The following is a 25355-nucleotide window of genomic DNA, read 5'->3' on the forward strand; positions in this document are numbered from 1 at the left end:
GGCTATGCAGAGAAAGGGACTGGAAAAAAGGACTTCAAGTGACGGAATGAAAAAGACTTGGGGTCCAGAAGCAGGGGTGAAGGGAGACGATACAGATCTAGGGAGGTCTGCAGCCTGGGTGACTGGGGGCATAACAGTGTGAGCTCTCAGGTGGGGGGATACAGGAGAGGAGCAGGACTTGAAGAAAGATGTCAGTTTCATTGTGGGACTTGTTGAGTGTGAGATGCCTCTGGCACCTTCTGGTGAGAAATCTGAGAGACCACTAAGGATGGGTCAAAGAGGTTCTGTGTTGGGGCAGGGTGGCTTCAGGAGAAGTGAGGGGCACTGTCGATCAGCGGAGGCTCGTGGGATCAGCAAGAGCTTTTGGGATTACTAATCAGGACATGCAGGCATTGTGGGGACCCATGAAAACTCTGGAGTCAGAAGAGGGTGTTGGAGGACCAAGTGAGACTGTTGAAGATAGTGAAGTCATGGAGATACACACCGGAGGCTGGTGGGAAATGTGGAAATGTTTGGGGTTAACGTTAATTGGTAGTAGGTTGGATGAAAACACCCTTGGAGTTTTATGGAGACTCTGGAGATCATCGGGATTTAGGGGATCATCAAGGGTGGGGAGGAACGTCTGGAGATGCTGTCGCCTGTCGGGGATTTTAAGACGTCAGTGGGAAACACTGAAGGTCAGGAAGGTGTATGTTGGGAGTCTAAGGAGGCACTGGAATCACTGGGGTCGTCTGTGTCGTGATGGCAAAGCCAGGTTATGAACCAGGCCATCTCTTGAGGGTCCCTCCGTTGCTAGGCAAACGGTTCCCAGGGCGCCAGTTGCTAGGGATTTGTGCTTTTCCCTGACCCCGCCCAATTTCCCTCTGGGCCGCGCCCCCCAGCCAACCACACGTCGGACGCGGGCACAAACGCCACGCCCACCTTTCGCCCCGCCCCCTAGCCCCCGAACCGTTACCCGAGCGACAACCGGAGCTCATCCCGCCTTCAGATCCTGTTGCCAATCGAAGAGGCGTCGCCTGGGTGACCACCCCACCCCTTCCGGCACGGGCCCGCGGCTTCCGGCAGGGGGCCCGGCGGCGGGCGGCGGTCCGGCAGCGGCGGGGCCGGGGCTGGGCGGGGGGGCGCCCAAGATGGCGGCGGGCGGCGCGGAGGGCGGCTCGGGCCCCGGCGCTGCCATGGGGGACTGCGCGGAAATCAAGTCGCAGTTCCGCACCCGCGAGGGCTTCTACAAGCTGCTCCCCGGCGATGGCGCCGCTCGCAGGTCGGGTCCGGCTTCCGCCCAGACCCCGGCGCCGCCCCAGCCGCCGCAGCCCCCGCCCGGCCCTGCCTCCTCCTCCGGCCCCGGCGCCGCGGGCTCCGCGCCGTCCCCGCCGCCCGCAGGCCCGGGGCCAGGGCCCGCGCTGCCGGCGGTGCGCCTCAGCCTCGTGCGCCTCGGGGAGCCCGACAGCGCCGGGGCCGGGGAACCGCCCGCCACGCCCGCGGGGCTCGGTGCCGGAGGAGACCGCGTCTGCTTCAACTTGGGCCGCGAGCTCTATTTCTACCCCGGCTGCTGCCGACGCGGGAGCCAACGGGTGAGCGGCCTGCATCGTGGTGGCCTCGGTGCTGGCAGAGAGGATAGGGCCCCTTGAGGTGATCCAGAAGTGATAGGAGGGTCCCTGAATTGATATGGGGTTCTGAGATAGCCATCCTCCGTGTGACGGACCTCCCAGGGGGATGGGTGCCCCGAGGTAATGCAAAACTCTAAAAGGTGGTGGGAATATGGGAGGCCCTCTGGTTATGCGTAGGGCTTCAGGAGTGGTATTTTGGAGAGATTCGGAAGTGGTATGGGATCCTCCATGGTTCTAAGTGGTAGGGAATCTGCAGGTGATAGGGAATCATGAGGTGATGCAAGCTTGAAAGTGATGGAAAGCCCAGGGATTTTGTAAGTCCAGAGGTGTTAGGAGGGGATCTTTAAACTTTGGGACCCCAGAGGGAGAATAATTGTGGAATTGATGGGGCATTTAGAGGTGATGGAGATCCTGCAGGGGTCCTGGAGAATCATGGGGGTCCTGGAGAGAATGAGAATCTCTGAGCTGATGGGGAGCTGGGAGTGATAAGAGCCCTAAGGGGACATCCTCAGGTGTGATGGGTGTCTCGAGTGATGGAAGTCCCCAAGAAAATGAGACCCCTGGAGGTTATGGTGGTCCCCAAAAGTGATGGAGATCCTGAGAACCCTGAGGTGATGAAGGACCAAAAATGTGGAGGACCGTGAGATTTAATGCATCCACAAACTGTAATGGGAGTCCTGAGATTTAGGGACTCCAAAGTAAGGAGAATCCTGGGATGTGAGGCCTTAAAGTCCCAGGGGTTGGGGTGACCCTGTGTTTTGGAGAGCTTGGAATATTGAATTGCTAAGATCCAAGGGAGTTGCTGAGTTTATGGGCCAGGACTGGAAAGGAATTGGAGCTCAGGGACTGTGGGGACCCCTAGCCTTGATATTGCATGCAAGGGTGTCCCTAAAGTTAGAGGGTCCAACTTTGGGGGGAGGCACTGTGGTCTCCTATGGGGTGGGGGAGGGGGGAACCTTCCTGCCTGTTTTCTGGCTTTATGATTTGGGTCCCCCTTCCTGTCTGTGGTTGCCCACTCACCCACCCACCTACCCGCTTCACTCAGGGATTTCACCCTGCTTCCTCTTAGTGGTTTCCCCCAACCTCAACACCCTCTTCCTTCTTCTCAGTGGTAAAAGCTGTTAACTCCTTTTCTCCCATTGCTCAAGTCCATTGACCTCAACAAGCCAATTGACAAGCGGATCTATAAGGGCACCCAGCCCACCTGCCATGACTTCAACCAGTTCACTGCTGCCACAGAGACCATCTCCCTACTGGTGGGGTTCTCAGCCGGCCAGGTGCAGTACCTGGATCTCATCAAGAAGGACACCAGCAAGCTATTCAACGAAGAGGTGATTATGGGCCCCAGGGCCTATATTGGCTCCCCCTCCCCATTCACCACCCACACACCATTGCCATGAGACTGCAGCTGCCTGGGGAGCTGCAGAGGCCTGAGAGGGGCAGGATACAGGAGAGACGGGACAAACTGACAGATGGTGCGGGTTCACAGAAAGCAGCTAGCATGATAGCAGCGAGTGATGACGGTGGCACCTGCTGTGCTTGGGGCCTGCGCTGTTAGCCCTTTGTGAACACATTACTCCTTTGTGTTCATCCTAGAGTTAGGGATTGTGCCCATGCTGCAGGGGAGACACCGGAGACCAGTTACTAGTTGAGACTTGTTTGAAGTCAGAGTTCTTGGTCTTCAAATTCTGGGCCCTCGGGCATTGGAGTCAAATCCTTACGGCACCCTTTACTCACTGTGTGGTGTTTGGAGAGGTGACTGTCCCTCCTGAGCCTCAGTTTTACTTCTCTGCAAAATGGGATCCTCATCCCTGCCTCACAGGACTGTTATGAATTCATACGTGGAGATAACGCAGTCCTGGCTAGACCTGGTGCCAAAGGACATGCCGAGGAACGATCTTATCCGTGGGCGAGGGCTGCTCTTGTCCTCTGTCTTCTCTCCATTCGGAGGAGGTGTTCTCAATAAATATACAGAATGTACAAATGGCAGAAGGGATCGAGGGCAACAACAGTAAATGGATTAAAAATGCCCTAGCTCATCCATTCACAAAATATTTATTGAGCGTTTGTCCTGTGCCAGCTGTTATTCTAAGTACAGGAATCTCACATCTTAGTGAACAAAACAGAGGGCCCTGCCTTTGTGGGGCCTTCATCTAGCTGGATGAAGCAGACAGTTACCAAGTTAATTATGCTGTATGTCAGAAGGTGGTGAGTGCCACAGAGAAGAATCCAGTAGGGAAGGGAGATGTAGAGTGCTTGGTGAGGTTTAAATTAAGTAGGCTGGTCAGGAAAGGCTTTACTCGGGGATGGCATTGAAACAAAGACCTGAAGGAGGCAAGAAAGTTATCAGGGGAGGACATTCTGAGTAAAGGAAACAGCTAGGACCAAAGCCTGGAAGCAGGACAGCAGAAAGGCTGTGTGGCCAGAGCAGTTATGGAGGGGAGGGTGGTAGTTGGGTCCTGAGAAATAACTGGGAGAGACTTGCCTGTGGAGGGTCTGGAGGGTCATGGAAAAACCTTGGCTTTCAGATCCTTTCTTGACCAGAGTTCATTTTAGCCAGAAAACACAGAAATCGTTTGATTCTTTAAGATTTTATTTATTTATTTGAGAGAGAGCACGAGTGAGATGAGGGGCAGAGGGAGAAGCAGGCTTCTTGCTGAGCAGGGAGCCCGATGTGGGGCTTGATCCCAGGACCCTAAGATCATGACCTGAGCCGAAAGCAGATGCTTAACAGATTGAACCACCCGGGTGCCCCAATTTGATTATTTTCAAACGTTCCCAAGAATGAGAAGCAACTTAGATGCCTGGAGAAGAAGTTAATTCGTTGTGTACAGTGGGTGCCAAGGAGCTTCAAGGCTCAGTTCTCTGGAACCCTGCTTGAGAACAGCTGCCATTGGTTAGTGTTAGAGTGCCTGGTGCCAGCTTACCTTTTAACAGCATCTGTCTGGCAACAGAGTGGCAGTGGTGGCCTGGTGGCCAGTTAGGCCAGTGCAGGGGTGGTTGAAGTAGATTGGGGGGCAGGGGGAAAAGAGGGCAGGTTCTGAGTATTAGCGGAGGATTGGATATGGGTTGTGGGGGGGAAAGGAGCAGAGGCACATGAGCAGCTGGCAGGTGGGGCTGTCACTCTTGTGTCCAGCAGATCATTTCCAGGCACCTCCTGTGTGCACAGGTCTGTGCTCTGGGGCTAGACCAGTGGGCCACACTGATAAAGATCCCTTCTTTGGGGGAGCTGATGTTCTGTGAATTGATCTCTTGCTGAAGCCTGACACAGTAAAGACAGTGGACATAGTTAGATGAGGAGAGTTCTCTGGAAGGCAGGACTGTCCCCGTACTGAAGACGGGACAACAAGGCTCTGTAGAACTCCCTGTGACTGCTTCATAGGTAGCCCTGCTTCCTTGGCATTCCTTTGGCCTGGTGTCCATCCTTTCCCTCAGTGTGGGGCCCCTCTCCGAGGAGGTCCAGGCCATGTGTGAGGGCCGTTTTGGGGAGCCAGGTCGGGGAGGAGGTCTGCCAGGAGCAGACTGCCTTCCCCAACCCCCACCATCTCTCCTGGCAGCGGCTGATCGACAAGACCAAGGTGACATATCTGAAGTGGCTGCCTGAGTCAGAGAGCCTGTTCCTGGCATCACATGCCAGCGGCCACCTGTACCTGTACAATGTCAGCCACCCGTGCGCCTCGGCCCCGCCCCAGTACAGCCTGCTGAAGCAGGGCGAGGGCTTTGCCGTCTACGCTGCCAAGAGCAAGGCGCCCCGCAACCCTCTGGCCAAATGGGCAGTGGGCGAAGGGCCCCTCAACGAGTTTGCCTTCTCGCCCGACGGCCGGCACCTGGCCTGCGTTAGCCAGGATGGCTGCCTGCGCGTCTTCCACTTCGACTCCATGCTCCTGCGGGGGCTCATGAAGAGCTACTTTGGGGGCCTGCTGTGTGTGTGCTGGAGCCCCGACGGGCGCTATGTCGTGACAGGTGGTGAAGATGACCTGGTCACCGTGTGGTCCTTTGCTGAGGGCCGTGTGGTGGCCCGAGGCCACGGCCACAAGTCCTGGGTCAATGCTGTGGCCTTTGACCCCTATACCACAAGGGCCGAGGAGGCAGCGGCGGCCAGCGGTGATGGTGAGCGGAGTGGCGAGGAGGAAGAGGAGCCCGACGCGGGGGGCACGGGCTCAGGTGGGGGAGCCCCCCTTTCCCCACTGCCCAAAGCTGGCCCCATCACCTACCGCTTCGGCTCTGCTGGCCAGGACACACAGTTCTGCCTGTGGGACCTCACCGAAGACGTGCTTTACCCGCACCCGCCCCTGGCCCGTACCCGCACCCTCCCTGGCACGCCTGGCACCACGCCCCCCGCCGCCAGCAGCTCCCGGGGTGCCGAGCCAGGCCCCGGCCCCCTGCCCCGCTCACTGTCCCGCTCCAACAGCCTCCCACACCCGGCGGGCAGCGGCAAGGCAGGTGGCCCGGGCGCCACCACAGAGCCGGGCACACCGTTCAGCATCGGCCGCTTCGCCACGCTCACACTGCAGGAGCGGCGGGACCGGGGGTCGGAGAAAGAGCACAAGCGCTACCATAGCCTGGGCAACATCAGCCGGGGCGGCAGTGGGGGCAGCGGTGGGGGGGACAAGCCCAGCGGCCCCGCCCCCCGCAGCCGGCTGGACCCAGCCAAGGTGCTGGGCACTGCGCTGTGCCCACGCATCCACGAGGTGCCACTGCTCGAGCCCCTCGTGTGCAAGAAGATCGCCCAGGAGCGCCTCACGGTCCTCCTCTTCCTGGAGGACTGCATCATCACCGCCTGCCAGGAGGGCCTCATCTGTACCTGGGCCCGGCCGGGCAAGGCGGTGAGTGGCCCCACGCCAGCCCCCCTGGAGCCCAGGAAGAGGCAGGCATTGGCAGGAGGGCCTGTCACAGCCACAGCCTTTAGCCCTGAGGGTTGAGGGGAAGCCAGGGAAATCTCCAGTGTCCTAGAGCAAGACTTCTCAGATCTTAGAGTAGTGGGCTTTTAGAACTCTCCATGGCAGCAGAGAGAGGCTTAGGTAGAAGAGACAGCTGGGAGTGGTGACGACCATGGCCAGCTATCTGAAGGGCAGCCAGTGGACCCGGCACAGGCAGGTCTTATCGCTTGTCACTTGAAGCCAGATCTGTGTTTCTCCTGGAAATAGGATTTTTGAATTGTGAAACCCTTGAATGCGGGTCAAATTCTGTGGGCAACACTGAGTCTGTGGGCCCACTTTCTGGTGTGGATCTCAGACTCTGGATCTAAGCCCGTCCACTGGAGTCACAGCTTGTGGAATCCCAGCTTGGGTTCCAGTGCTGCTCCCTCTGTGACCCTGGGCAAGTCACCGCTCCTCGCTGACCTCCGTCACCTCTTAGGGAGCCTGAAAGGTGGGTGGTGGGTGGATGTATCCATCTCCTGGAGTAGCCATGGGCTTCAGGAAGGTGGGGAAGATTCCAGTAGGGGAAGCACAGGCCTGGCACCTCCCATCTTTGGAGCTCTTGTCTCAGGTGGCTCAGCTCTGCGGGGTTTGGGCTTGTACACCCAAGATGCTAGGTCTGAGGGCCGAGGCTTGGTTCCCTCAGAAAGTGGTTTCAAAACTGTAGGGCCTTGAATCCTTAGAACTTTCTAACAGTCTCAGAGGCAGGGTCGTTGGGATTTGAAGAGTCTGGTGAGTCCTAAAAGAGACCCCTCTATCTCCCTAGTTCACAGACGAGGAGGCCGAGGCCCAGACAGGGGAAGGAAGTTGGCCCAGGTCACCCAGCAAGTCAGTGGTAGAGGTAGGATCGTCCCGAGTTCTTTCCCTGTAACCCCCAAGTCAGAAAGAGCCCCAAGTTATCCCCATCCTCTCCACCCCTACCCTATCCTTTCTGCTCAGGACCAGCTGAGAACTTTAACTATTGTCTGAGAATACCACCTGTGGGGTCAGGGAAGCTAGTGGAGATGGGAGTTTTCTAGAGCAGTGGCCTGGGGGCGGGGCTCGGCCTCTGGGGGTGCTTGGGTGGACCGAAGGGCAAGGCCAGGTGGCAGCCACCTGAAGGGCAAGGCCAGGTGGCAGCCGCCTTGGGAACTCCTGGCTGGCTCCCTCCCTGGGGGACTGATGGGAGCCCCAGGCGGCCTCTAACCCTCCTGTCTCCCCTCTCATCTTCCCCAGGGCATCTCCTCCCAACCAGGCAACTCCCCAAGTGGCACAGTGGTGTGAAGCCATGGATGTCGGGGTTCCTCACCCATGTTCCCTGCCTCCTAGCCATAACCCTCCTGCTGACCTCACGGATCAATGTATTAACAAGACTAACCATGATGGATGGACTGCTCCAGTCCCTTGCCCTGCACAAATATGGGGGTCAGAGGGCCCCCCAGACTGGCCCAGACACTTGGGGGGATGTAGTGGCCTGTGTGGCCTCAGCCTTGTCCCCACCCACTGCCAAGTACAATGACCCCTTCCTCTGAAACATCAGTGTTCGCCTCCTCCCTGTCCCCAGCATGTGACTGGTCACTCCTGGGGGAGAAGCTCCCCACCCACAAGCTCTGCAATGTGCCCCTCATCCTGTGGGCAGGGTGGGGGTGGCCTACCCCTGCCCTGGCCCCCACCCTGCCCCTGCTGTTGTTTGTGCTTTTGAAGAGTGTTAAATTATGGAAGCCCCTCGGGGCCCTCCCTGTCCCCCAGGACCTCTTATTTATACTAAAGTTCCCTGTTTTCACAGTGTCTCTGTTCCCTTCCGGGAGGTGTGGAGGGAGTGTGCGTGAGTGCATGCGTGCACTTTCACAGCAGTCGTAGAAACCAGCTGCTTCAACCAAAGCAAGAGTTAGGCCCAGCCTCTCCCCAGACCAGCGCCCGCCCTGTTCTATTCTAATGCAGGAACAACTGAAGGCCAGGGAGGGACCGCACTCCAGGCACACAGCTCATACGGCCTGGGTACCGAGAAGGACGGACCCACAAACGGAGGAAAGAGTGCCCCCAGGGCCCCCTTCCCAGTTGTTTGAAAGTGCCAGAACTGGTCAGTTCAGGGGGCGGGGGGGGGGGGTCTGCCCAGATGGGTCCCCCAGGTAACTCGCGAGGTGCCCAGAGTGTGCAGAACTCCTGGCCTCCTGCTGCCTCCAGGCCTCCTGGCCCCTGGGGCGCAGGCGTTCAGAGCCAGCTGGAGATCGTGGTCCGCACCCCCCACCCCAGCACTGTCCAGCCCTACAGAGAACAACAAAAAGCCCTCAAGGCTGGCTCTCCGGAGCTGCAGGGAGTGGTGTCTTCCCGCTCTGCCCTCCACCCCCCGAAATGTTTCTGTTTCTAATCCTAGCCTGGGCAGGAATGTGGCTGTGCGGCCTGGGTCCAAGGAGCTATTTTGGGGGCTCCTTTGCCTCCCCCCGAGGCTTCAGCCAGCGGGTCACCCCTGGTCCTGGCTCCTGAGGGCCTCCCTTCCCAATTCTCTCACCACCCCTTCCCCACCTCCTGCCAAAAAAAAGTTAGTGTAAAGCAGAGGGCCTGAGGGCTAAATTTAAACCGTCCCAAAGTCTGAATCTGCGGCTGAGTCACCCGCGAAGCTCCCCTGGCCTCCTGCCCCCCCTTCCCAGGCCTCACCCCTTTCTCCCCCACCCCAATTCCAGGGCTTGAGAGGGGTGTTACACAATCCTCCTGAACCTCAATTGGCCCCCTCAGAATGGGAGGGCTCATCTTTGGCATCTGCCACACCTGTAGCTTACGCTGTGCTCCGCCTTTTTTTGGGGGGGCAGGCATAGTGCAAGAGTTGAAGTTCTCCACCCCCATCTCACACTGAAGCTTTCTGAGGGGCCCAGGAGGGGAGGGAACTGGGGGGCCTGGCTCATGAGGGGTTAAGGCTGGGAGGCGGGAGGGGGCCGTACCCAGGGGTGGGGAGAAGGGGAGGAGGCCTCAGCAGCAGCCGAGAAGTGGCCAGAGAGGCCCAGGGGACAGCTGGGGACAGGCAGACATGCAGCCAGAGCCCCAAGGCCTGGACAGGGGCTGCCAGGCCCCATAACGGGAAGACCCCGAGCCCCCGGCCCGGGGAGGGGGCCATGGTGCTGCCTGGCCGACATGTCAGCCGAGGTGCGGCTGAGGCGGCTCCAGCAGCTGGTGCTGGACCCTGGCTTCCTGGGGCTGGAGCCCCTGCTCGACCTTCTCCTGGGCGTCCACCAGGAACTGGGTGCCTCCGACCTGGCCCAGGACAAGTATGTGGCCGACTTCTTGCAGTGGGGTAAGTGCCTGCCTGCATGGGTGCCCCAGGTTGGGGGGGCGTGGGGGCAGGGCAGAGGCAGAAGATGGGTCCGGGCACAGTGGCTGATAGTTGGGGGCAAGATGGACGTGGGAGAGCCTCCCATTCAGGAGCCCAAAACTTGGCCTGGGTCCCAGGGTTGCCATGCCCCTACCCCTGTGCACCCTGGCAGGGCTGGTTGGGGTCAGCAGAGGCTAGGGCAGCCGTGACTCAGAACCATGACCTGGGAGCCGTGGGTCAGGCTGGACTGGGCACAGCCTCCCATGGTCCTCCTGTGCTCCCTCCCCAAAGTCTAGGCGTAGGGACATGCCAGGACACCCCCCCCCCGCCCACCACCAAAATGGGCCCCATGGCCCTCCACCCTGGTTTCCCAGAGCACTGGGGCAGGCGGAAGGGACGGCATGGGGCAGCTGCCAGGGGCGCGGCCAATGGGCAGGTGTTTGGCGCCAGCCTCTCCAGCTGCCCCAACAGGTGCCCAGGCACTGGGAGGGTGCGGTGACTCAGGCCCTGGGGGAGAACCAGCTCTGCAGACAGGCGCTACCCAGCACCCCCACCCCCTGGATGGAGGAGAAATAGTTTAGGGTTCCTCTGGGTGTACCCACTTTCCACCTCAGCCCTGGTTGTTCCCTCTTGTCTGCACGGGGCAGCCTTGATTCCTTCCAGCATCCTAGGGCCCCTGTTCTCCTGATTTCTGACCTTCCAACTCTCCCACAAAGTCCCTCCTGGCCAGGTCTTTCCCTGGAGACCGGTCTGGAGGGAAGATGCTTCCACCTCAGCCTCTGGCCTTGTCTGCCCTCACCCTCTCCCCCCAGGGACTGAGGTTCACTTGGTTTTCTGTCTCTCTGACACTCTGACACTCTGCCCCTGCACTGGTTCATGCCTCGGTGGCTTGCTCTTGGTCCTTGGGCTCTGTATGTCTCTGCCTTCCTGCCCTTTCCCTCTCCCTCATTTCTTGTGTTCATCTCTCTCTGATCAGGCCCCGCTCCTGTCCCTCCCATTTCTCAGATAGGAAGGTGGAGACTAAAGGCCAGGCCATTCAGCCCCTGGAAGAACTTTCTTCCCACTTCCCCCAGCCCTTAGTAACTCTCTCAGCCCTGACTTTGCAGAGCATGAAGTTGAGCTAGCAGGGTAAACTGAGGCCAGAGCGTGGGACAGGGGTCTGACTCTCCCTTAAGGAGCACTCCTTTTGTGGCCCGAGCAGCATCCTGCGGCCCCTCCCCTGTCAGGCTGCCGGGGAGGGGGAGGGGGCCCGGGTTCCTGCTGCCTTAAAAGGGCTCAACGTCTTGGCTCTCTCCTCCCTCCCCCGTTCCTGGGCCCTGGCTGGTTCTTCCCTGCCGGCCCACTCTCCCGGAACCTGCCATAGGCCCACTCTGTCTCCCCTTACTCTCCCCCGAACCCCTCCCTCTCTGTGTCCTGCCCCCCTAAGTCCCCCACCACCTCCCGGGCCTCCCTCTCCCTGTGGCTGGGTCTCTCCTCCACCTGCCCCTTCCGCCCCGCTACCTGCCCTCTTGAACATTCCTAGCTGTAGGACTTCGGGCTACTCTCTTCACCCCATCTCAGCCCTGATCTCCCCACCCGCAAATGAGGGGCAACAAGAGAAGCCCACTTCCTGGAGTTGAGGATGGAGCGAATGCACTAGAGCCCGGGATTTGGGTCCATGCTGCCTTTGTCTTCCTCTCCTGTTTCTTCCGGGGCCCCACCCCCAAATCCAGTGTTTCCCAAAGTGTGGTCCAAAGCCACTAGCATCTAAATAGACCTGGAGGTACTGGACTAAACTGAATGTTCCAGGACAGGATCAGAGGCAGATTGAGAACTCTGGGGTGGGGGGCCTGTCTGGCGCTCCCACTCCCGCGGGAGTAGGGGTGGGGCTTGAAACGGGGTGGGGGGGCAGCCTGAGGACTGGCTTACTATCTTCCTTTCTTCAGAGCATCCTTTTCCCAGAGCTCGGCTCTCCACCTGCACCCACTAGAGTCCCTCCTGTTCAGTGCGCTTCCCCTAAAGGAGTTCCTCAGGCATCCCACATTTTTCTGTAGGAGGGCAGTTTGGGGTCCCCCAAACCTCACCTAGTGTTGTGGGGAAGCCCTTGGGAGGCTGACAGTCCCAGGAGAGACACAGAGAAGAGAAAATGAGGGACAGAGGAGACCCAGGGAGGGGGTGGAGGAGACTGAGGGGCAGGGGGTGGGACGTCCTCCTGTCTCCCGGGTCAGTCCCAGTCAGCCTCGGTTCTCACCATCCCCGCCCCCCAGTGGAGCCCATCGCGGCGAGGCTTAAGGAGGCCCGACTGCAGAGGGACGACTTCGAGATTCTGAAGGTGATCGGACGCGGGGCGTTCAGCGAGGTGAGCCTGGAGTGGCGGCTGCAGGCCCGCGGAGCAGGCGACACGACTTTCCGTGCTGTGGGCGGGACCCAGAGGTTTGGGGCGGGACCTTAGAAATTGATGAATGACCGAGTTGAGAAAGCCTACACCAGCTGGGCGGGGGCGGGGCTTGAGGTCGCTGGGCGTGGCGTTAGCCGTGGGGGCGGGGCCAGGACTTGGTTGTGTCAGGGGCGGAGAAAAATCCTACGAGCCCGGGGATTGCCCCTGCCATCTCCGCCCCCCCAGTCACCCCGTTTCGGCCTTCAGGTAGCGGTGGTGAAGATGAAGCAGACGGGCCAGGTGTATGCGATGAAGATCATGAATAAATGGGACATGCTGAAGAGAGGCGAGGTGAGGGCCAGGGCTGGATGTGCAGGGCGCTAGGATTACCCGCCCTAGCTCCCGCTCCCTGCCACTTAGTGCCTCTGGGTGCCCCGCAGGTGTCGTGCTTCCGCGAAGAGAGGGACGTGTTGGTGAACGGGGACCGGCGCTGGATCACGGAGCTGCACTTCGCCTTCCAGGACGAGAACTACTTGGTGAGCCTCAGGCCAGGGGGTACTAGGGAGACCGACCTAGTCCTGAGGCTGTCAGTGAACCCTGAGGCTGTCAGTGAGGCTGACAGTGAACCAGGCGGATTCAGGGAGAGGAAGTTCTAGGCTTTGGGAGCTGCCTCCAAATGGCTGCGGGTGTCTCTGGGTGTGGTGGGAATTGGTTTTCCTTTCCTGGGATGGGAGATGTCCCTTACTGTTCTTTTCCCGGACTGATTCTGGGGGATCCTGTAAAGATGCCACTGTCGGGGGGGAGGATCTCTTACCTGGACTGGGATAACTCTCTACAATCTATATGGGGGGCCCTGGGCAGGGTATCTAGCCTCTGTACTTTGGCCACTGGGAACTCTCTGGGCTTTTTCCCCTCTCCCTGTCTAGTGACATCCTGGGATAATTAGGTTTGGGGTGTGTGTGTGTCTCTGATTTGGCCTGGGAGATTTCTTGGGCTCTAGGAGCTGGGGTTGCGGGATCTCTGCCCAGGGATGGGGCATCTGCGGCAGTCTTTGTCCTGGGCTGTTAGCCGTTCAGTGCCAAGGGGTGCGACTGACCCCCCATGACACGCCCCCTGCCAGTACCTGGTCATGGAGTACTACGTGGGCGGGGACCTGCTAACGCTGCTGAGCAAGTTTGGGGAGCGGATCCCGGCCGAAATGGCGCGCTTCTATCTGGCCGAGATTGTCATGGCCATAGACTCAGTGCACCGGCTGGGCTATGTACACAGGTGGGTGCCGCAGGGGCTGAGGGGCGGGGACTGGGGGGCGGGGCCCAGAGAGGGAAAGCAGAAGTTGCACGGGGGGTGGGGGCAGGGTACCGCAGAGGTTGGAGCCCAGAGGGGGCGGGGCCCGGGGGGAGACCTCATTGGTCCACTGGGAACAGGACCCGAGGAGTGGGGTTCAGAATCCCCTAAGGGGGGTTGGGGGGTAGGGCCCTGAGAGGCCACAATTGGAGAGCAGGGTCTCCCTAAGAGGGGAGGAACCTAGGCCGTGGGGCCTGCAGGGGTGGAGCCTGGTGAGATGGATGGGAGAGGCTCACTTTTCCCCCTCACCTTCCGTTTGCGCAGGGACATCAAACCCGACAACATCCTACTAGACCGGTGTGGCCACATCCGTTTGGCCGACTTCGGCTCCTGCCTCAAGTTGCGGGCAGACGGAACGGTGAGCAGTGCCCCGCTTCAGGCAACTCGGGCCCCCAGTGAGGAGTGGGCTCAGGTGGGGGGACCAGAAGTGCAGAGTGCGGGGGCAGGGCTGAGGCGCACAGGTAGTTAGGGTGGGGGTCCCATCAGATGTGGAGGGGGAAAGAGGGTGAGAGGCTCCGGGTTAGAACAGGCCAGGGGAGGGACCAAGCACTCGGGGCGTGGCTAGGAGGGATGGGGCCGATCCCAGCTGTGGACCTTTTGGCTCAGGTGCGGTCGCTGGTGGCTGTGGGCACCCCGGACTACTTGTCCCCCGAGATCCTGCAGGCCGTAGGCGGTGGGCCTGGGATGGGCAGCTATGGGCCGGAGTGTGACTGGTGGGCGCTGGGAGTGTTCGCCTATGAGATGTTCTATGGGCAGACGCCCTTCTACGCCGACTCCACGGCTGAGACCTACGGCAAGATCGTGCACTATAAGGTGAGCACGGCCAGAGAAACCCCTGATCTCCCTCCACATGTACTGCCAGGCTTACGTCCCCCGCCTTCCCTCTCCCTCGTGCAGGAGCACCTGTCTCTGCCGCTGGTCGATGCGGGGGTCCCTGAGGAGGCTAGAGACCTCATCCAGCAACTGCTGTGTCCCCCTGAGACGCGGCTGGGCCGGGACGGAGCAGGTGATTTCCAGAATCATCCTTTTTTCTTTGGCCTTGACTGGGACGGTCTCCGAGACAGCGTGCCCCCTTTTACGCCGGATTTTGAGGGTGCCACTGACACGTGCAACTTCGATGTGGTGGAAGATGGGCTCACTGCCATGGTGAGCGGGGGCGGGGTAGGTACCTGCAACCCCTGCTGGGCAGAGGGTATCCCCCCTCCATCCCTCACCCATAAAGTTGGGGTTAGAATAGTACCCATCTCCTCGGGTCTTGAAATCATTCCTCTCTCAGAGCACCTGTTCTGTGACCTGCCCCGCGCTGGGAACCCAGCGATGACCTGGGTTCACAGTCTAGTGGGGAACATAGACTGGTCCCCAGTGACTCCCCAGAGAGTTCAGAGGTGAGATGGGGGAATGCAGGGGGTGGGACTCCTGGATTCAGCATGGAAAGTTTCGGAGGGCTTCCTGGAGGAGGTGTTATTGGAGCTGGGACCTGGAGCGATGAGAAGTGAGAGGCAGGAAAGCACTGTTTTGTGGAGAAATCTCTCTTAGGCCTTCTCTCAATTGTGATACAAGCTATCCTGTGTGTGTTCAGCTTGGGTGCCTTGTGCTGGGTGCTGCTGGGGACACACAGGGACCGAGCCAGTCCTGGTCCCACCCTCATCCACTTACAGCCTAGAGAAGTATATAATTACAGTGTGGAGAGTGTCCCGAGGGAAGTTACAGGATATATTGAAAGAAAATGAGGGAGGGGCCACTTCAGATAGGCTCCAAGCTGGGGTGGGGTGAGGAGCAGGGGACCAGCCCTGACAAGCACCGGTCACTCCACATCTGTGTTTCTCCAGGAGACGCTGTCTGACATGCGGGAAGGCATGCCACTGGGAGTCCACCTGCCATTTGTGGGCTACTCCTACTCCTGCATGGCCCTCAGGTAGGCACTGCCCCTGGGCAGCCTGTGAGGAGTGGCAACACCCAGTGGGATTGCAGGATCAGTCTTGGAACTTGACTGCCTTGGGACCAAGGACTATTAGGACTCCAGAGGTGTAGGACCTTAAAATCTCAGACTATAAGTAATGCAAAATTACAGATTCAGTTGTAAAGCCTCAGAGCCACAGACTCAGCCTTCCAGAAGCTTCCAACCTTCCACTTTTTGATTTCTAGTACAGTCATGGGAATCGGAATTCTCAGAATCTTAGAAAATAAGAATTTCAAAAATAAGAATTTTTTTAAGTCACTCTTAAAGGAATACAAACTCGTTGGACCACTCGTATAACCGCAAGCCTTTTAGAAACATTAATTATACAAACAATACCTTGCTTGCACAAGTAAATTAGAACATTTGGACAAGGAAGAGGAAGCCCACCATCAACGATGGTCCTTGGCTCACATATGCGCACTCATACCTGACAACTGTGAGAACGTGCTGTGTTCTAGTCTGTTTTGTTACTGGACAGTGTATAGCAAATGCCACTTCTTATTCTGAATGAATGAAAGCGTGAGCCACTGGGCAGTATTCTCATGGGGTGGGACAGGACTCAGTTGATCTGGCTTCTTTGTTATAACCCAGGCTGGATGAACAGCTTTGGCTTGGTCTCAGTGAGCACCCAGGCTCATGATCGGGCCTTTGAGACCTGTTTACACGGGAGGGAGCCCTGGGCCGGAGGGGACATCCACTTTTACTGCAATTTCATATACCCGGAGAGGTTGTGACCCCTTCCCAGCAGCTGGGTATGGCAGGGGTTGGGGTGCTGATGACTAGAGTCATTGTCCTGGGGTCCCACACCCAATCTAAATACCATGTCCTTGGAGGTGGCTAGAGGTGGGTGTCCTCCCTGTCCTGACCTCCTAAGGAGAGGAGTCCGCAAAGGTCCAATGGAGAGAGATGAGCAGACCCCAAAGCATGGGTGTCTGGACCCCAGGATCTGCCAGAAGGTGCAGAGAGGCTGGCTCCCAGGGGCATGAGGCCACGTGAGTGGCAGGCCTTTACTAACAAGAAGGGGACTTGTCACACCAACCTAGCAACTTGTCCCTTTCTCTCTGCCCCTCTCCCTTCACACTAGGGGGTCTTCAGGGTCTGGCTCTCCCATGACCACAGGAGAGGGAGTCCTGGCTCTGAACCCAGGGGATGGGCAACCTCCGCAGGGGGCCCAGCTCTCCGTCCCCTGGCCCTGTTCCTCTCTCCAGGGACGAGGAGGTCCTAGGCCCCACGGCCATGGAACTGGAGGCCGAGCCATTGCCTGAGCCACCTGTGCAAGCGCCCAGCCCGGAGCCCCCAATGTCCCCACCAGAGGAAACGGTGAGTCTTTTTGAAGGAGAAGGCCCGTCAGGGACGAACCAGAGAGCAGGCAAGGGCTTCCGGGGTCTTGTGTGCTGTGGAGTGCTAAGCCCTCTTGGGGCTCACTTGACAGAAGGGGACAGAAAACAGTAGAGACAAAATTATTCAGTCAGAAATGATCGCTATGAAGAAATTAGAACAAGTCATTGTGTGGGGGAGGTGGGGGACTCCTCAGGAGGAGGAGGAGGAGGAGGAGGAGGAGGAGGATTGCCCAAGGGAAGAAACATACCCACTGGTCAGCAGACAAAGCCTCAAGGCAAAGGTTTATTCTGGAACAGGAAAGCAGGGTGGTAAGGTGACTTGTTCTAGGAGCAGTGGGAGGTGGAGGGTGAGGGGAGGGGAGACTGAAGCCCACAGGAAACAACCAAACGGGGCCTTTTGATGAGGCAGGCCTTGCCCTGAGGGTGCTGAGGGGCCCGAGGGGAGAGGGACAGGGACAAGCTGGGCTAGAGTTTTAGGAACAGCCCTTTGGTTCCTGGGTGGAGGGTGGGTGGGAAGGGCCAGGACCAAAGGCTGGAGACAGGGACAGGAGCTGCTGTTGGTTAGGGGAGGAGGAGAACTGGGTCAGCAGAGGAGCTGTGGGGTCACAGAAAGTTCTAGAGGACAAGGGAGGATCCTAGCCCAGGTCCTGGGTGCCGCAGGAGCCACAGGCAGCCCTAAGTGCGGTCACGCCCGCAGGCTGAAGCGGCGGTTCCGGAAGCCCTTCCGGAGGCCTTTTCGGCGGTGGCGGCAGCGGCCGCGGTGGAAGCCCAGGTGACCCAGGTGACCCAGGTGACGCTGCGGGAGCTCCAGGAGGCCCTGGAGGAGGAGGTGCTCACACGGCAGAGCCTGAGCCAGGAGCTGGAGGCCATCCGCACAGCTAACCAAAACTTTGCCAGGTCGGGGTCAGGGTCGGGGCTCCGGGCTGCTCTCTACCGCCAGCAGCCTGTCCCGCTCGGGTCCCGGAGTGCTCACGGCCTTTACCTCCCCACAGTCAGCTCCGGGAGGCGGAGGCCCGGAACCAGGACCTGGAGGCGCGCGTCCAACAGCTGCAGGAGCGGATGGAGCTGCTGCAGGCGGGGGCAGATGCAGGCGAGTCCCTCATGCGTCTCCTTTCCTGAGGGCAACGGGGGGAAGGTGGGCCCACGGCGCGTGTGGACACCTGGGGGAGGGCGAGGGGCCCAGGCTGGGGCACGCCGCGCCACCGCCCTCCTCCGTCCCTCCACACGCCCTATGCCTCTCTCTTCTCCTTCCAGCTGTCACGGGGGTCCCCAGTCCCCGGGCCACGGATGCACCTTCCCATGTAAGACCCCTCTTTTTACCCCTGAATCAAGCCTGCTGGCCCCTCTGCAGACCCCGTACCCCCATCCAGGCTTAGGGACCACCCTATCTCTTGGGGCTCCAGGAGGCAGACACCCTCCAGCCCCACGTCTACCAGATATCCCTCGGTCCAGGCCTCCAACCAGGTCCCCTCTAGGATCTCCCTAGATTCCTTCCCGACTCCCTCCGTTGCCTCTCGCCCCCTGCCGAGGGCGGTCGGGCCGGGCTGGGCTCGGATCGGGTCACCTGTCCCTTCTCTCTCCAGCTAGATGGCCCCCAGGCCGTGGCTCGGGGCCAATGCCCGCTGGTGGGGCCAGGCCCCATGCACCGCCGCCACCTGCTGCTCCCTGCCAGGGTACGTCCGGCTGCTCACGCCCGCCGCCGCCGCGCCCCCTCCTCGCTCCACGTACCGCCAGCCGCCTCTGCTTAGCTGCGCCTCTGTCGGGCGGGGCCCGCCGCGGGGAGGGAGGGTGCCCGAGCAGCCAATCAGCACAGGCCGCTAGGAAGCAGCCAGTGGCGAGTTCGGACAAGACTTAAGGCTTGGCCAGCGGACCAACCGCAGCTGCCCGCGGGGGCGGGGCGGAGTGCAGAGGCCTGGGGACCCTCCTCCGGGCGGAGGCGTGGCGAGTCCCAGGAGCCAATCGGCGGGCCGTGTCACGGGGGACCTGATCCCGCCCCTTTGTCCGCAGGTCCCTAAGCCTGACCTATCGGAGGCGCGTTCCCTGCTCCAGTTCGCCGTTGCTCTGGCTGCTGCCGCCGCCTTGGGCTGCACTGGGTTGGTGGCCCGCGCCGACCATCTCGCCCCGGTCTGGCGCCAGCCGGGAGCCGCCTTCGCCCCCTGAACCCTAGAGCCCCAAGCCGGAGGGTTGGGTGCCTTGGGCACGGCCCAGAAGCCGCTCCCACCGCCTCCCCGTGCGCACCGCTCCAAGCGTGGGTCTCCGCCCCAGCTCCAGCCCTGTGATCCGGGCCCGCCCCCTGGCGGCCGGGGAGGGAGGAGCCGGGCCCGCGGTCGGAGCACGGGGCTCCTGGAAGGCTTGTAACCGGGAATGCCGCAGCCGCTGCCGGGGGGATGGCACGCCGCTTCCTTCCTACGGCCTGGCTGAGCCCCGACACGGATGGGCAAACTGCGATCTAGAGGAGGCAGCACAGGGCCGGGGTGGGCCGTCAGTGTTGCCTGCCCCGCCCCCCTCGGCTCGCAGACCACAAATCCTTGTGCACGAGGCCCTGCTGTCCCCAAGAACGTTCTCTTCCCGCGGCGAACGTCCAGTGCGAGCTCAGCCCGCTCTCTCGGGAACCTTGTGCTTTTGCCAGCCCCGCTTTTTCGGGGACTCCCGCGCCCTCCTCACGTAGGCTGCTCTCGGAGCCACCGCAGGCTCCGCCTGCCCGCCTCGGCAGTTTGGGTATTTATTGACCTGTCTGTCCCCCGACCCGCTGACAGGCTCCAGGACCCCAGCGCCCTAACCCACGTTTTGGATGCACTGAGACCCCGACATTCCTCAGTATTTATTGTCTCTCCCCACCTAGGACCCCACCCCCGATCCTCGCGAATAAAAGGCCCTCCCGTCTGCCCAAAGCTCTGAACTGCGCGGTGTCCGCTCTCTTTGCGTTGCGGGAAGGAGGCTGCTCGGTGGGCCCAATCGGAAGGCGAGTGGAGGCGGCCAATGGCCTGGCGGGAAGCTAGCGGGGACGCCGAGCGGACGAATCGGGACTGGGGGTGGGGGTGGGGACGACGAGGGGCGTGGCCTCGGCCCCCGGCCAATAAGAGAGGGCTAGCGAGCCACCGGGAGGCACCGCCCCCTGTCCAGCTGTGGCCCAGCTGTGCCACCCGCTCGCCGGGAAGAAGGGGGCTGGGCCGCCTGCGCGCGCGGCCATCCTCCGCCCACTGCGCCTGCGCGGGCCACGCGCCTGGGTTCCAGAGACTTGCTCAAGAAAAGTTGCTGCAAACTTTCTAACCCGTTTCCCTCCGCCCCTTCTCCCTGCCAGACCCGCCCCCCTGCGGAGCCGGGAATTCCGAGGGGCGGAGCGCAGGCCGAGATGGGGAGTGGGGGGGCCTTCAGAGGACTCTGGAGACGGAGGCGTGCAGAAGCTTAGTCTCGGGGCGGAGGTGGCTTCGCGCCCTTAGCCCTCCCGGACGGCCCGTTACCTTCTCCGTTGTCCCGATGGGGAAACTGAGGCCCTGAGCCTGAGGCACACGCGGGGGGAGGCAAAAAGCGCGGCCTGAGGCGGAGGGAAAACAAAAGGAGAATCACGGAGAGACGGGGAGGGGGCGGGCACTCACACAGACACCGGCACCGAGACCCAAGTGGAGAGCTGGACCTTGCATTGCTGCGGGAGACGCGGGGTCGTCGGCGGGGGAGAAGATCGGGGAGCGCGAAGGGGAGGGCGGAGAGGGGGGACGGCGGGGGAGGGGGCTGGGGAAAGCCCGAGGGAGGAGGAGAAGGAGGGAGGAACTTCCCAAAGTTGCAAAACATGGCTACCTTGCCTGCGGAGCCGAGCGCGGGGCCGGCGGCCGGGGGGGAGGCGGTGGCGGCGGCGGCGACCGAAGAAGAGGAGGAGGAAGCGCGCCAGCTCCTGCAGACTTTGCAGGCGGCCGAGGGTGAGGCGGCGGCCGCGGCCGCGGCCGGGGCGGGCGAAGCGGCGGCGGGAGCGGAGGGCCCGGGATCCCCGGGCGTCCCCGGGTCGCCCCCCGAGGCCGCTGCCGAGCCGCCCACGGGCCTCCGCTTCTCGCCGGAGCAGGTGGCGTGCGTCTGCGAGGCGCTGCTACAGGCGGGCCACGCCGGCCGCTTGAGCCGCTTCCTGGGCGCGCTGCCCCCGGCCGAGCGCCTACGTGGCAGCGATCCGGTGCTGCGCGCTCGGGCCCTGGTGGCCTTCCAGCGGGGCGAGTACGCCGAGCTCTACCGGCTGCTCGAGAGCCGCCCCTTCCCCGCCGCCCACCACGCCTTTCTGCAGGACCTCTACCTGCGCGCGCGCTACCACGAGGCCGAGCGGGCCCGCGGCCGCGCGCTGGGCGCAGTGGACAAGTACCGTCTGCGCAAGAAGTTCCCGCTGCCCAAGACCATATGGGACGGCGAGGAGACCGTCTACTGCTTCAAGGAGCGCTCCCGCGCCGCGCTCAAGGCCTGCTATCGCGGCAACCGCTACCCTACGCCGGACGAGAAGCGCCGCCTGGCCACGCTCACCGGCCTCTCGCTCACGCAGGTCAGCAACTGGTTCAAGAACCGGCGACAGCGCGATCGGACCGGGGGCGGCGGCGGCGCGCCTTGCAAGAGGTGAGGGGACCCGGGCGGCGCAGGTCCCGCTTTCCCGGGGACGCGCTACCCACCAGCTACCCCCCCCATGCCCACCGCTGGAGTCCGCGCTCAGAGCTCCTGGGACACCTCCGGCTCACACCGTCGGGCGCCCCCCAGGGCGCGAGGGAGACGTGTGGACGGAGCAGGCGCGCGCCCCGGGCCCTCGCCCCGACCCCACCGCGCCTGTCGCGGAGGCTGGGAAGCCTCTTTCCTCCGCTCCGCTCAGAGCTCCGTCCCCTGTCCCATCCGTGTTCGTGGCTGGGGCGGGGGGGTGGGGGCGGGAGGCATTGAGAAAAAGGGGGCCGGGGCCGGGCCCTTGCCCCCCACCCCGCGTGGGGGCATCAGCCTTTCGGGGCCGCGGCTCTTCCTCACCCCCCAACCCCCCTCTGGGCCCAAACAGCGTGGTCCGTCGTCTGTCTTTGTTGTGAAACGTGAACCTTCCCCAGCTCCGGTTTCCCTGTAACCCAAGCCCTTCCCCTCCCACCCTGCGCGCCGGCCTCTCGCTCCCTTTTCTGACGCCCCGGGCGGGGGGGGGCGGGGGGAGGCACCGGGAACTGAGCGCGCGGCAGCCTCCGCACTCTCCCGGCGGGCGCTGGGCTGCTTTCAGCCCGACCCCGGGGCGCCGGGCGGCCGAGGGGCCGGGCGAGGAGCCTCCCGGGGCGCCCGCTTTAGCTTTTATGAGCAGGATCAGTGCTCCACTGCAGAGGCTCCGACTTGGGTGGGGGAGTCTATGACCCCTTGAAGCCTTTGGCTGCCAAAGATTGGCCTGGGGAGGAGGTGGGGCGGCGGGGGGCTTGCTGGCCAGCGGGGAACCCCAGCGATCGGGGCCATAACTCACAGTCCTTTCTCTGGCCAGCGAGTCTGACGGGAACCCCACCACGGAGGACGAGTCCAGCCGCAGCCCCGAGGACCTGGACAGGGGGGTGGCTCCGGTGGCTGCGGAGGCCCCCGCCCAGGGCTCTCTATTCCTGGCCGGGGCCGCCCCGCCCGCGCCCTGCCCCGCCTCCTCGTCCATCCTGGTGAACGGGAGCTTCCTGGCGGCGGGCAGCCCCCCCGCCGTGCTCCTCAACGGGAGTCCCGTCATCATCAACAGCCTGGCCCTCGGGGAGGCCTCCAGCCTGGGCCCCCTGCTGCTGGCGGGCGGCAGTGGCGCCCCTCCGACGCAGCCCGGTGCCCCGGGGGCCGGGGAGGGCAAGACCTCCCTGGTCCTGGACCCGCAGACCGGGGAGGTTCGACTAGAGGAGGCTCCGCCCGAGGCCTCCGAGACCAAGGAGGCCCAGGTGGCCGCTTCCGGGACGCCTGCAGAGGAGGCCGCCGGGCCGCTGCCCCAAGTGGTGCCTGGGCCCCCACCGGCTGCCACCTTCCCCCTGCCCCCGGGACCGGTGCCTTCTGTGGCCGCTCCCCAAGTGGTGCCGCTCTCTCCCCCGCCGGGGTACCCGGCAGGCCTGGGCCCCGCCTCCCCGCTGTTGAACCTGCCCCAGGTGGTGCCCACCTCTCAGGTGGTGACCCTGCCCCAGGCTGTGGGGCCGCTGCAGCTGTTAGCCGCCGGCCCGGGCAGCCCTGTGAAGGTGGCGGCCGCCGCGGGCCCTGCCAATGTGCACCTGATAAACTCCGGGGTGGGCGTGACGGCCCTGCAGCTTCCTTCCGCCGCTGCGCCAGGTACCTCTCGCCTTGCCAGGGCCTCGGGGTGGGTGCAGGCAGGGGCTTCTGGGAGGTGGGCAGCCCCTCCCTGGCACCACCTGAGTCAAGTGGTGGCAGGAGGCCCAGGCCACGCAGCCCCGGCGCCACCCGCAAGGGGGCTCGGAGAGGCCTCTGGCTGGTCCCCCCCCCCCCCCCCCCGCTGCCGCCCCCCAGAGCGTTGTTGTCTTCACCCCCACACCTGGCCTACCTCTCATCCCCACAGGAAACTTTCTCCTGGCCAACCCGGTGTCCGGCAGCCCAATCGTGACGGGCGTGGCCGTCCAGCAGGGCAAGATCATCCTCACCGCCACCTTCCCCACGAGCATGCTGGTCTCCCAGGTCCTGCCGCCTGCCCCCAGCCTGGCCCTGCCCCTGAAGCCAGACGCGGCCATCTCGGTGCCCGAAGGAGCCCTCCCTGTGGCCCCCAGCCCCGCTCTCCCCGACGTCCACGCCCTTGGCCCGCTTTCCGCACAGCAGCCGCCGCAGCCACCGCCTGGCCCCGCCACTGCCGCCGCAGCCACCAGCCTGCCCTTCGCGGATTCCTCGGCTCTCCTCCCGGGCTTCCCGGCACCGCCGCCCGAAGGGCTCATGCTGTCGCCCGCGGCCATGCCCATCTGGCCAGCAGGGCTGGAACTGAGCGGCGGCACAGAAGGGCTGCTGGAAGCAGAGAAGGGGCTGGGGACGCAGGCCCCCCACACCGTGCTGAGGCTGCCGGACCCCGACCCCGAGGGGCTGCTCCTGGGGTCTGCGGCAGGGGGCGAGGCGGACGAGGGGCTGGAGGCCGAGCCGAAGGTTCTGACGCAGCTCCAGTCGGTGCCTGTGGAAGATTCCCTGGAACTGTGACCCCCGCTGGGCCTCCTCGCCTCTCCTGACCATGGTGCTCAAGATCCAGGACGGCCTGGGAGGAGGGGGCCGCTCACACACAATAGCTGCGAGCTGAAGATGCCACACACTACGGTCCCAGATGCCCGGCTCCCCGGCCGCTGAACCTCTCCAAGCCCTGCAGGTGCCGGGGGACTCACCCCTGTCCACTCCGGCCTGGGGACACTGTCCTCGGAATCAGTGGCCTCCTCTGTTACAGCCCTCTCCTTGCTCTGTGCCCCGAGTGAATGGGGGAGGTTTGGGGGTCCTGACTCGGGGGCTATGCCCCCCTCAACCTGGTACTAGCTGTGAGCTGAAAGCCCTGCCAGATGGCTGGATGGCCAACCCCCTCGAGCCCTCTCCCTGTCACTCCTTAAAACACTATTAATAGCTCCACCACCGCTTGGAGCCGGAGGGCGGAGGCCAGACAGTCCTGTGCCCGAGCCTGACCTAGCCTCCCGGCTGGGCCCTTCCTGCTGCAAAGTGAGCAGGTGTGTGGGGAGGCCCGGCTGAGGCTCCTCCTGGACTAGAGCCCTCCCTACCACGTCCAGCCCCAGACCAAAGATCCCCCTCCCCCCTGGGGCACCCCTGACCCCGTGTCTAGTTTGTATCATAAATCTTTATTTTTCTAGGACATGTTATGCCTCCGTTTCAATTAAAATAAAGTTAACAGACAACTAGAATCTCCTGGGGTGTGGGTTACCTTCTAAAGCACTTGCCCAAAGGAGACACTGAACCCTAAGAAGGCCCACCTGAGATTGGAGCTTTCTGACGGCTGCTCCCTGACGGGGCCGGGGGCCGGAGGTCAGTTCTGTGCTGACCGCTTGAGAAGCTGCGGGTCCTGGGGCCTCTGGGTCCTGCAGAAGGGGCACCCCCGCACCTCCCAGGTTCTGAGGAAGCAGGGGACCAAAGGAGCCTGCCTGGTCTTTCTTGCTGGTAACAAGGGTTCCACTTTATTTTGTTGCAAACAATAAATAATCTATAAATAGAACAGGGGAGAGAGGAGTGGGGTGAAGTAAGAATGAACAGGGTTGAAATGGCTGGACTCGGGTGGGCGCAGCAAACCCCTTCTCTGAAACTTCACCTTGCTGCCTTTCCCACAGGGCTCCCTTCCTGCCACCTCTGCGGCTCCCAGGATGCAGCCCAGGCTGGGGAGGGGCGGTGGGAAGGGCAGTGGACTAGGCAGGGTGAGTCCCAGCCACTCTAGCACCAGGCAAACGCACACAGTAAGCACACAGTAACGGGCTTCAAGAATCCGCCCCTCTCAGCCGCCTAGGATCTGGCCGAGGGGACCTGCTCCAGGAGAGGTGAGGCCCCAGGAGGGACAACCTCTTCACAGGCTCCTGGTTGCAAACCAGAGCCGCAGGAGCGGCAGGGCCAGGGCCGGGGGGGGGGGG

General features: G+C 62.2%; 3 protein-coding genes and 1 long non-coding RNA gene across 11 annotated transcripts; 3 read left to right on the top strand and 1 right to left on the bottom strand.

Annotated features, from left to right (window-relative positions):
* Positions 1-956: 956 nt before the first annotated feature.
* DMWD (DM1 locus, WD repeat containing) lies at positions 957-8288 on the top strand. 2 transcript variants are annotated; one of them, XM_041746294.1, is made up of 5 exons: positions 957-1571; positions 2756-2938; positions 5165-6433; positions 7293-7367; positions 7742-8288. In XM_041746294.1, exons 1-5 carry the CDS (start codon positions 1131-1133, stop codon positions 7787-7789), a joined length of 2016 nt encoding a protein of 671 aa, XP_041602228.1. In that variant the 5' UTR covers positions 957-1130; the 3' UTR covers positions 7790-8288. The 2 variants fall into 2 exon arrangements, with proteins under 2 accessions (XP_041602228.1, XP_041602229.1); XM_041746295.1 differs by lacking the exon at positions 7293-7367 and having other exon boundaries at positions 958-1571.
* A 1083-nt stretch (positions 8289-9371) lies between these two features.
* Positions 9372-19700, top strand: DMPK (DM1 protein kinase). 7 transcript variants are annotated; one of them, XM_041746299.1, is made up of 15 exons: positions 9377-9791; positions 12056-12147; positions 12433-12516; positions 12606-12701; positions 13286-13434; positions 13774-13867; positions 14116-14322; positions 14407-14655; positions 15339-15424; positions 16678-16789; positions 17507-17706; positions 17802-17899; positions 18064-18110; positions 18393-18482; positions 18817-19700. In XM_041746299.1, the coding sequence occupies exons 1-15, from the start codon at positions 9632-9634 to the stop codon at positions 18967-18969; spliced, it is 1917 nt and encodes a 638-aa protein (XP_041602233.1). In that variant the 5' UTR covers positions 9377-9631; the 3' UTR covers positions 18970-19700. The 7 variants fall into 7 exon arrangements, with proteins under 7 accessions (XP_041602236.1, XP_041602237.1, XP_041602234.1 ...); XM_041746298.1 differs by having other exon boundaries at positions 18397-18482; XM_041746297.1 differs by having other exon boundaries at positions 9378-9791; positions 14407-14670.
* On the bottom strand, positions 17065-18511 carry LOC121485683. The gene is made up of 2 exons (XR_005986346.1): positions 18374-18511; positions 17065-17924 (listed from the first exon to the last, which is right to left on the bottom strand). It is a non-coding gene; the product is annotated as an uncharacterized LOC121485683 (long non-coding RNA).
* Positions 19701-19937: 237 nt separating the features above from the next.
* Positions 19938-24641, top strand: SIX5 (SIX homeobox 5). Its single transcript, XM_041746287.1, has 3 exons — positions 19938-21396; positions 22274-23076; positions 23321-24641. Exons 1-3 carry the CDS (start codon positions 20597-20599, stop codon positions 23938-23940), a joined length of 2223 nt encoding a protein of 740 aa, XP_041602221.1. The 5' UTR covers positions 19938-20596; the 3' UTR covers positions 23941-24641.
* Positions 24642-25355: the final 714 nt, after the last annotated feature.

The sequence above is a fragment of the Vulpes lagopus genome, chromosome 2 (assembly GCF_018345385.1).
Source record: "Vulpes lagopus strain Blue_001 chromosome 2, ASM1834538v1, whole genome shotgun sequence".
Taxonomy (NCBI): domain Eukaryota; kingdom Metazoa; phylum Chordata; class Mammalia; order Carnivora; family Canidae; genus Vulpes; species Vulpes lagopus.

Coding starts and splice junctions, on each gene's coding strand:
- DMWD (XM_041746294.1), top strand. CDS start 1,131: ATGGCGGCGGGCGGCGCGGAGGGCGGCTCGGGCCCCGGCGCTGCCATG. Junction 2,939..5,164: donor GCAAGCTATTCAACGAAGAG/GTGATTATGGGC, acceptor CTCTCCTGGCAG/CGGCTGATCGACAAGACCAA. Junction 7,368..7,741: donor CCAGCAAGTCAGTGGTAGAG/GTAGGATCGTCC, acceptor CATCTTCCCCAG/GGCATCTCCTCCCAACCAGG.
- DMPK (XM_041746296.1), top strand. CDS start 9,632: ATGTCAGCCGAGGTGCGGCTGAGGCGGCTCCAGCAGCTGGTGCTGGAC. Junction 9,792..12,055: donor GGCCGACTTCTTGCAGTGGG/GTAAGTGCCTGC, acceptor CCCGCCCCCCAG/TGGAGCCCATCGCGGCGAGG. Junction 14,323..14,406: donor GCAAGATCGTGCACTATAAG/GTGAGCACGGCC, acceptor TCCCTCGTGCAG/GAGCACCTGTCTCTGCCGCT.
- SIX5 (XM_041746287.1), top strand. CDS start 20,597: ATGGCTACCTTGCCTGCGGAGCCGAGCGCGGGGCCGGCGGCCGGGGGG. Junction 21,397..22,273: donor GGCGGCGCGCCTTGCAAGAG/GTGAGGGGACCC, acceptor TTCTCTGGCCAG/CGAGTCTGACGGGAACCCCA. Junction 23,077..23,320: donor TCCTTCCGCCGCTGCGCCAG/GTACCTCTCGCC, acceptor TCATCCCCACAG/GAAACTTTCTCCTGGCCAAC.